Source organism: Microtus ochrogaster, chromosome 7 (genome assembly GCF_000317375.1).
Source record: "Microtus ochrogaster isolate Prairie Vole_2 chromosome 7, MicOch1.0, whole genome shotgun sequence".
NCBI classification, from domain to species: Eukaryota; Metazoa; Chordata; class Mammalia; order Rodentia; family Cricetidae; genus Microtus; species Microtus ochrogaster.
Genome location: NC_022014.1, coordinates 53,318,403 through 53,328,922, shown reverse-complemented (window position 1 = coordinate 53,328,922; position 10,520 = coordinate 53,318,403). Strand labels below are relative to the sequence as shown.

At 44.5% G+C, this 10,520-nt stretch overlaps 1 protein-coding gene across 4 annotated transcripts in view; it reads left to right on the top strand.

The window, feature by feature from the left end:
- Myh11 (myosin heavy chain 11) overlaps positions 1-10,520 on the top strand; it is a 100,331-nt gene that overhangs the window by 2,555 nt on the left and 87,256 nt on the right. For all 4 annotated transcript variants that reach the window (XM_005350355.2, XM_005350354.2, XM_005350357.2 and 1 more), the window contains exon 2: positions 9,183-9,543. In XM_005350355.2, coding sequence (XP_005350412.1) covers positions 9,199-9,543 — 345 coding nt within the window. In that variant the 5' untranslated portion in view covers positions 9,183-9,198. The remainder of the gene's footprint in view (positions 1-9,182; positions 9,544-10,520) is intronic.

The window sequence follows — 10,520 nt, the reverse complement described above, 5'->3', positions numbered from 1 at the left end:
TGTTATAGTGTGTTATAGTATGTTATAGTGTGTTATAGTATGTTATAGTGTGTTATAGTGTGTTATAGTGTGTTATAGTATGTTAACCCTTTGCAGCACTTGCCTGGCCCTCACAGAAGTAGAAGATCACTTTGCTAGCATACGCGAGGACCTCGGTTCAGTCTCCAGGATTGCAACAAAAGAGAAAGAAAAAAACAAACTTTGAGTCTTCACAGTAGTCCGTTGGAACAAATACTAATAGTCTTCATTTCATTTTATAAATGTGGGCTTTGAAAACCTTGCTCTATCTATAAAAGATGGGAGCCTACATACCAAGATTCTCGTGACTCCAGATCCTAAGGGTTGCCCTTTTGGGAGCATTGATAGATGCCTCATTTGAAGCATTTAACTCAAGGCTGACTCTTGCAAATTTAAGCAGATGGTCATTTATAACAATATGACTGGAGCTATTTAGGAGTGTGCTCTGTGTGACACAACTGGTATCAATAAACCAGAAAGTCCTGTGTGGTCTGCCCCTACAGCAGAAACTCACCTATAATTTCCCTTTGGTTGCTCGTTGATCTCTGAGCAGTGACTGGGAACCTGTGCGGTCACCAGCACACTGCTGACCACTTCCACTAGCTCATCTGTGATCGCTCTACACCTTTAGAGTCTCCTTGGATTTCCAATACCCAGGAGAAGGCTGCCTAGCTCTCACAGTGGCCGCTTTGCTTCCTGATTCTCTTTCTGTCACCGTGACATTTAGTCACATTGACCTACAAGGCCTCAAGGATCAGGGAGCACAGAGTTAAAGAAAGGCAGGCAAGATTTTTGTTGTTGTTGTTTTAGTTTTTAGTTTTTTGAGACAGGGTTTCTCAGTAGCTATGGAGTCAGTCTGGGAACTCTCTCTGTAGACCAGGCTGACCTCAAACTCACAGAGATCTGCCTGCCTCTGCCTCCCAAGTGCTGGGATTAAAGGCATGTGCCACCACCGCCTGTGAGCAAACAAGAATTTGAAGGCATTTCTGTCTCTGTCAAACCACAGAGGAAACCGCCCAGTATTCTAGCAGGGGCAAGTCACCCCGCTGTGCCTTACTGGAGCTTCAGAATGGCTGACAGAGGGTAAGGGCCTGTCCTGTCCACTCACTCCCATTTGGACTTGCCCTCTGTGCTGTGAGTCCCTACAGATGAATCCAGGGCACTGTGAACTGGATGTTTGTTTTTAACAGCATCCGTACTAAACACAGGCCTTCTTTCCTGTCACTATCCCTAAGTCATGCAGCACAAGGACTATTTTATCTCTCTGGAAGACACCTGGGAGGGTTGCTCAAGGTACTATGCAAACACTACAGCTTTCTATGGCAGAGACTTCAGCATCTGTGAATTGTAGTATCCAAAGAAGTTCTGAAACGGAGCAAAGGATAGCTGTACCTTCCTGCCATCCCTGGAGCAGCATGCAGTCAATGATAGAGAGCCTCAGAGTGTCTGAGACATCAAAGCGCGTCCTAGCCATTCCTCTGACTCCAGATAAGCATCCTTATGCCCTCTGTACCACTCTCCATTCTGCCTATCTCTACATGCACCCCTAACAAACAGTTACATGTCATTCTAAAATTATTCTAAGTCACATTTCCCTTTTTGTTCAAATCCTGGAATTCTACAAAACATTTTTCACCTTATCACAAATCTTCACTGTCTTTTTTATATCCTTATATCATTGTCTGCTTCTTATCTGCTGCATAGTATTCTGTTATATGGAAGAATATCTTACCAAGTATATACTCTTACTAAAATATGCTGGCTCCATTCCACCATGTATAAATCCATGTGTGGGTTGGCTGTTGCTTATCAGAAATGCCTAGAACCAGAATGTTCCAGATTTTTATTTTTGATTTTGGATATTTACATATACATAATGAGATATTCTGGAAATGAGACCCAACTCTGAGCACTAATCTTTTTATTTTGGTTTTGGGCTTTTTGTTCTTGTTTTTAGACAAGGTCTCTCTATGTAGTCCTGACATTCCTAGAACTCTCTGTAGATCAGGCTGCCTTTGAACTAGCAGAGATCCTCCTGCTTCTGCCTCCCACGTGCTGAGATTGAAGGTGTGCCCCACTACATCCAGTTGTGAGCACAAATCTTGATGTTTCATCTTTGTTTTATGCAGATGACTGGACAGTCATTGTATGTGATGTGATTTTGTTGTTGTTGCTTTGTTTTGTTTTTTATTTTGAGACAGAGTTTCTCTGTGTAACAGCTTTGGCTATCCTGGAACTCTCTTTGTAGACCAGGCTGGCCTCAAACTCAGAGATCATCCTGCTTCTGCCTTCTGAGTGCTGGGATTAAAGGTGTGTGCCACAACTGCCCAGGTCGTATGTGATGTTTTTAATTCATTTTAATTGTGGCCTTTTAAATGAAGTCAAATGTGAACTTTCCCAGTTTTATAATATTGACCCTAAAAAAAGCTGTGAGTTTTGGAATCTTTGGGATTATATTCTTGGCTTGTACACTCTCTTTCTGGGTAATCATATGAGTTTCCAGCAAGGAAGTGAATAGACAGCACACTGGGAATCAACAGCCATCTCTAAATGGTGCTGGAAAGGGACTGCAGATGTCTGCCAGGACCAGCTAGGCCTGTGTCTCAGCATCTATTTTAAGCATTTTTCTACTTAAGTTGTGAGATGCAAAGCACAGCGGGCCTCCGCGGGCCTAAAGGCCCTGAATAGGAGTGACCTCAGTTGTGTGTGTGTGTGTGTGTGTGTGTGTGTGTGTGTGTGTGCACGCCACAATGATTGACTGTTGTCCCTCAGGTACCATCCACCTGGCTTTTGGAAACAGAGGCCCTCACCAGCCTGGAACTTGCCAAGTAGGCTAGACTGGCTGGTCCCTGAACCCCCAGGATCTGTTTTTCCCTCCACCCCACAGGCTAGATTATGAGCACATGCTACCAAATATAGCTTTTTCTTTCTTTTAAAGCATGGTTTCTAGAGCTCTAAGTTAAGTTTTCTTGTCTACACAGCAAGCACTTTGCTCTCTCCCCAGACTTTTCTTCCCTTTTCTTCCCTCAGTCACTAAGCTCTCTGGAGGAAGAGATCAGTTCATTTCCCCATAGCTATTGAAAAGAGCTTCTTTCTGAAGCAGGTTGAAAAGCAGTTTGGATTTCCAGGAGTTGAAAGTGTCACCAAGCCTCTGTGAAGGGACGGGTTCTTCTTCTCTTTTTCCCTGGGGGGCTGAGGGTGGTGGGAACCGGGTGGCCCTGGGACCAGGGAGAGAGGAAGAAGGATGGCTAGATTTGGGGTCAATTCTTTTTTTTTTTTTTTAACTTTTTATGACCTTGGTTGTGGTAACAGGAAAATGGGGATATAAGTGATGTACACTTCACAGAACCTTCATAAGATATCCAAGAGATGGATGTGGAGCACTCCTGGTCTGCTGGGCGGGAGATGTAATTCAGTAGAGAGTGTGCTTGCCTAGTGTGTCCAAAGCTCTACATTCCATCCTCAGAATCACATGAACCAGACATGGAAACACCTGGGACCCCCATTATTCAGTGGGAGGATCAAGAGTTGAAGGCCATCTTGGATTACATGAGTTTGAGGTTAGCATGGGCTACATGAGACCCTATCTCAAGAAAAGGATGAGAGGGTTAAGTGGTGATGATCAACAACAGACTGCAGCCTCAAAGGCCTCGTGGGACAACACAGGCTTGAAGAACGAGTGTGCAGAGGATTCTCTCCCCTCTCTTGCTCATTGAGTGATTTTCTGGGCCCAAATGTGGCTTTGAACTAGAACTGAAACTACTGACTGGCTTACTGGAGCTGTTGTTCAGACTCCAAGAACTTATTTCTTATCTCTGTGGTGTTTAAAATCCAGGCAATATGTGGGATGGGGCAGGCATAGTGGTTACACCTATACTCCCAGCACTTGGGAGGCTGAAGCAGGAGGATTGTTACTTTAAGACCAGCCTAGGCCAGAGTGGATGTAACTCAATGGTAGAGCACTTACTGAGCATGTGCGAGTTCTGAGTTTGATCTCCAGCACCTCAAGCATCCACCAACTAAAAAGAATAATTGTAACACCTGAAATATAGCTCAGTTGGTAGAGTGCTTGCCTAGTATGCACAAACCCCCAAGTTTGATTCCCCAGCACCCCAGAACCTGAGTGTGATAGCACACACCTGTAATGCCCGTACTCAGGAAAATTTTAAAGTTATTCTCAGCTACATAATGGTGAGACCAGCCTGGGCTACATGAGATCTTGTCTCCATAAGAAGGTTTTGTTTCAAACTGGGGACAGTTTCTCCTCTGGGACTGATATCTGGCAATGTCTGGACCTCCTTTTGATGTCATACCTGGGAGAGGGTGGATACCATTATAGTGTGGGCCTTACTGAACTCTCTGTACAGGGCCAAAGAACCGGTCAGTGCCAAGGCCAATAGCATAGAGGCTGAGAAAACTCACTCTAAATCAGTAGTCAGAGCAGGGACAGGTCAAATGTCACTTCAGTCCCTCTTGTGGGGTCTCTGCTGCCATTGTGCTCCCTGGTCCCAGCTGTCATCTTGGTACTGGAATTTGAGCTAGGGCTTTGAGCATGCTAAGCAAGTGTTCCATCACTGTGCCACTTCCCATTCATCATCACTGTACCACATCCATCATCACTGTACCACACCCATCATCACTGTACCACACCCATCATCACTGTACCACATCCCATCATCACTGTACCACATCCCATCCATCATCACTGTGCCAATCCCATCCATTATCACTGTGCCACATCCCATCCATAATCACTGTACCACATCCCATCCATCATCACTGTGCCACATCCCAGTCTGTTTGTTTGTTTTGAGACAGTCTCTCTTTGTAGCCCAGGCTTCCCTCAAATCTGCCTCCTCCATCATAGAACTACAGGTGTGTCCCTCTGTGCCTGGCCGGCAAGTCCTTCTGACAATAAATTGAGTTACCCTGAACTTCTAAGAACAGAGGCAGGATATGTTGTCTGCATGCTTGGAATTCTTTCTGCCTTCAGGTTCTCTGCCTACCTCCTCAAATTTCTAAACACACACACACACACACACACACACACACACACACACACACCAAACAAAAGCTTTTTCTTCAGAGGCCACAACAACCAACTAAAAGGATGGACAACCAACTTTGCCTCTGTGTGTCTCAGTTTCCTCATTTGTAAACAAGTGTTTCTGATGCTGGGGATAAAACCTAGGGTCTAGGGCATATTAGGCAAGTGTTCTGCCTTTAAATTGTCCTCTCTCACCTTAAATATGTTTTTTGCATTGTGTTTTAGATGCTGGTGATGGGAACCCAGGGCCTGGAGCATACCAGGCAAGCACTCCGCCTCTGGGCTATATCCTAGCCATATCCTAGGGTTCTGTTATTTATTTACTTACTCACTTACTTACTTACAGGATTAAATGAGAGAGTAACTATCACTCCATATGGTTAGCAGATATTACTGGATCACTGGGGGCTTAGTGAACTCTATCCAAGGCAAGTACCTGTCCAGTGTTGATCTGGGAGCCCCTCTCCCCACAAGTTTTCTGATTATAAAATCTGTCATGAACTGGGATGTCCTCTTTAGGCTCTGCTTTTTTTTTAGTGAAAGGCAAGGAATTTGTGGCACATACCTTGTGTGTGTGTGTGTGTGTGTGTGTGTGTGTGTGTGTGTTGTGGGGGGGGTGCGTGCAGGTGGATGTGTGAGTATGTATACTTCAGCCCTGAAACAGGCTCTTACTGAACTGGAAGCTCCCTGTTTCTGTCGTCAAGCTGTCTGGACTTGCATGTCTCCCACCCCTCAGGTCCTGGGGTCACAATCACACATGGCAAGCCTTGCTTTTCATGTCAGTTAGGGAGATTCAAACTCAGGTCTGAGTGTTGTCAACTGTGCCCTGCCTGCTGGCTTCGTCTTTACTGCTGTGTTTGAATCCCGTTCTCACCCCTCCTCCAACACCAAATATTCCAGGGCATCAGGGTTCCAAAGCACCCAGGCTGGAAATCAGAATTTCAGCATCCCTGGCTTGGACCAAATCAGTCTTGTGCTTCACACTGGCAAGGGCAACAAAGCCTCAGGGAGCAGCAAGCTGCCCTCTCTCCTTTTTTAGCCAGAGACTCAATTTTTGCAGTTAATATAGTCTGTGCTTCTGAGCCCTGGTTTAGATGATATCTCCATGTCTTTTCATTTTTCTGTTGAATGTTTTGTGATTTTTTTTAACTTTGATGCGATTTAAAAAGAGCGTGCTGCAGTTGAGGAAGAATGACACCCTACTCCTGCACACTACGACCGGAACCCCTTTAAAAAGGTCCTTATCTATTATAGAAAATGTGAAGTACACATCACACGTTGAACTATGTGCTTAATATAAGTTTTGTTTTATCTTATTCTCCTTTTTAAAAATTAACAGTGAACATTTATTTCATGGGTGTATATGTGTATGAGCTCACACATGCCATGGTGCATGTGTAGAAGCCAGGATAGCTTGCATGAGTTGGTTTGCTCTTATTCTGTCTGCATGTATGCCTGCAGGCCAGAAGAGGGCACCAGACCTCAGTAAGATGGTTGTGAGCCACCATGTGGTTGCTGGGAATTGAACTCAGGACCTTTGGAAAAGCAGGCAAAGCTCTTAATCACTGAGCCATCTCTCCAGCCCTGGTTTGCTCTTTTCACCATGTGGACCCTGAGGAGTGAACTCAGGTCATCAGGTTTTGTGGCAATCACTTTTACTCCATGAACCATCTCTCAATACCATCCTCCCTTAAAGGTTTTATTACTTTTTTTTTTTTTTTTTTTTTGGTTTTTTGGGACTGGGTTGGTCTCTGTGTGGCTTTGGAGCCTGTCCTGGAACTAGCTCTGTAGACCAGGCTGGTCTCGAACTCACAGAGATCCGCTTGCCTCTGCCTCCTGAGTGCTGGGATTAAAGGCATGCGCCACCACCGCCCGGCAAAGGTTTTATTACTTTTTTATTTAAAAAACAAAACAAAGCCGGGCAGTGATGGCTCACGCCTTTAATCCTAGCACTCGGGAGGCAGAGGCAGGCAGATCTCTGTGAGTTCATGGCCAGCCTGGTCTACAATAGCTAGTTCCAGGACAGGAACCAAAAGCTACGGAGAAACCCTGTCTCGAAAAATCCAAAAAAAAAACCAAAAAAACACAAAACAACAAAACAACCGCAAAAAGATCTCATGTAGCCAAGGATAGCTTTGAACTTCCCAAGTAGCTGAGGATGACTTTGTTTTCATGGATTTGCCTATTCTGGACATTTCTGATAAATATGTTCTTTCTTTTAGCATTGTCTTCAAATTTAGTCACACTGTAGCAGGTGCGACATTCTGTTCCTTTTTATGGCCTATTCCACTGTATAAAGCTGCCACATTTTATTTATCTTCCGTCTGTTCTTCGGCATTGTGATGTTCCTACTATGGGGCTATTATAAACCTGCTAGGAGCATTTAGGACCACATTCTTAGATGCATTGATACTTTCATTTATCTTACAAATGAAATTCCTGGATCATATGGTAGTTCTGTGTTTAATTATCAGAGGACCTGCCTTTTATTTTGTAGCAGGCAGTTAAGATTTAGTTACCTGCTAGCAAGGTGGTGGTGGTGCACATATTTTATCCCAGCACTTGTGAGACAGAAGCAGGCAGATCTCTGAGTTTGAAGCCAGCCTGGTGTACAGAGTCAGTTCCAGGACAGTCAGGGCTACACAAACCCTACCTCAAAAAAAGCAAAACGAAACAAAAAGAAAGTTTATTTATCTTCCCATGCCAGCACTTCCAAACTTCTTTTTTTTCTTTTTAAATTTTTTTCTTATTGATTTTATTGAGCTATACATTTTTCTCTGCTCCTCTCCCTTCCTCTCCCCTCCCCTTCTACCCTCTCCCATGGTCTTCATGCTCCCAATTTACTCAGGAGGTCTTGTCTTTTTCTACTTCCCATGTAGATTAGATCCATGTTAACTCTCTTAGGGTTCTCATTGTTGTCTAGGTTCTCTGGGATTGTGATTTGTGGGTTGGTTTTCTTTGATTTATGTCTAAAAGCCACTTATGAGTGAGTACATATGATATTTGTCTTTCTGTGTCTGGGTTACCTCACTCAAAATAATGTTTTCTAGCTCCATCCATTTTCCTGCAAAATTCAAGATGTCGTTATTTTTTCTGCTGTGTAGTACTCCATTGTATAAATGTGCCACATTTTCCTTATCCATTCTTTGGTTGAGGGGCATTTAGGTTGTTTCCAGGTTCTGGCTATGACAAACAAAGCTGTTATAAACATAGTTGAGCACATGTCCTTGTGGTATGATTGAGCATCGTTTGAGTATATACCCAAAAGTGGTATTGCTGGGTCTTGAGGAAGCTTGTTTCCTACTTTTCTGAGAAATTGCCACACTGATATCCAAAGGGGCCGTACCAGTTTGCATTCCCACCAGCAATGGAGGGTGTTCCCTTTTCCCCACATCCTCTCCAGCATAAGTTGTCATCGGTGTTTTTGATCTTGGCCATTTTTACAGGTGTAAGATGGAATCTCAGAGTTGCTTTGATTTGCGTTTCTCTAACTGCTAAGGATGGTGAGCATTTCCTTAAATGTCTTTCAGTCATTTTAGATTCCTCTGTTGAGAGTCCTCTGTTTAGGTCTGTACTCCACTTTTTTTTTTATTGGATTATGTGATCTTCTGGTTTCCAATTTCTTGAGTCCTTTGTATTGGATTATGTGATCTTTTAGTGTCCAGTTTCTTGAGTTCTTTGTATATTCTGGAGATCAGCCCTCTGCCTGATGTGGGGTTAGTGAAGATCTTTTCCCATTCTGTAGGCTGTCATTTTGTCTTGTTGACTGTATCCTTTGCTTTACAGAAGCTTCTCAGTTTCAGGCGGTCCCATTTATTAACTGTTTCTCTCAGTGTCTATGCTGCTAGGGTTATATTTAGGAAGTGGTCATACAAACTTCTTAAGCACGAAGAAGTAGTTCACTGTGGAAAAATGCCCTGGTTTACGTGTCTAGTCCCACACAGGTGGACACTTGAGATTCTCAGGGCTTATCACCCTCTTTAATAACATAACCAATACTACAGGGAGGATTCTTAATATTTTGTGAGGTATTTCCACACCCTTCATCCCTAGATGGGTGAGGTGAGGGCCTGCTTGTCTCTAGGCTTTACTCTGACCCCATCTCTCCACTCGACAGGGGACCATCAGCCACCATGGCACAGAAAGGACAACTCAGCGACGATGAGAAGTTCCTCTTTGTGGACAAAAACTTCATTAACAGCCCAATGGCCCAGGCCGACTGGGTGGCCAAGAAGCTGGTATGGGTCCCTTCAGAGAAGCAGGGCTTTGAGGCAGCCAGCGTCAAGGAGGAGAAGGGTGAGGAGGTGGTTGTGGAGCTGGTGGAAAATGGGAAGAAGATCACAGTGGGCAAAGATGACATCCAAAAAATGAATCCACCCAAGTTCTCCAAGGTGGAAGACATGGCAGAGCTGACATGCCTCAATGAGGCCTCTGTGCTGCACAACTTGAGGGAGCGATACTTCTCGGGCCTAATCTATGTGAGTATCTCAGGGTTTGGGGAAGGAAGGGAGTTAGAAATGTGTTTGTGAGAGCTGGATGTAGTGCACATCTGTAATCATAGCATCTGGGAGGTTGATGTGGAAGCTTGGGAGTTCAAGGCCAGCCTGGGCTATTATAGTGAGGCCCTGTCTCCAAAAACAGTATTTGTTATGTGTGTATGAGGGTCTGAGTTTGGATCCCCAGCACCCATGAAGCTGGGCTTGACAGCACTTGCCTGTAACCCCAGTGCTGGGAGGTACAGACACTAGGGTTGCCAGGCAGTCAGGCTAGCTGAATTGATAAGGTCATTTAGTGGAAAAATAAGGCAAAAGGGCTGGAGAGATGGCTCAGAGGTTAAGAACACTGGCTGCTGCTCTTCCAGAGGACCTGAGTTCAATTCCCAACAACCACATGGTGGCTCACAACCATCTATGATGAGATCTGGTGCCCTTTTCTGGTGTGTGTAAACTAAATAAATAAATCTTAAAAAAAAAAAAAGCAGAGAAGTGAGGAAGCCACCCATCATTAACCTCTGCATGAACATATACACACATGTGCACCACATAAACACAAACGTTGTTCTTAGGATGTAGGTCAAAATTCTACATATTTGACTACAAGCAGGTTTCACACTACAAAGTTGGGTCCCTCAGACCTGGTTCAAGGTAAAGAGCAGACTGTTGTGTTCTGGAAGCCTCGTTTTCCTGTCTTTAACATGGGAACTATCACCTTCCCCAAGAGTCCACGTGGTCACACGCTCAGAGTGCTAAGGCACGTGTCAGCATACCACGGGTGGTGAGGGTGTCGTTCTGACCCCTTTTCCATCTTGGAATTAGGGAAAACTCCTTAGGAAGACTGGTGCCTCCCTGCCCTGAGAACTAGGTAGGGCACATGAGGATCTAACCAGGTTTTCGGAGGCGTCCGTGTCAGATGGACTTAGGACTCTAAGGACCCTCTTCTAGTCACGGAGGCGTCC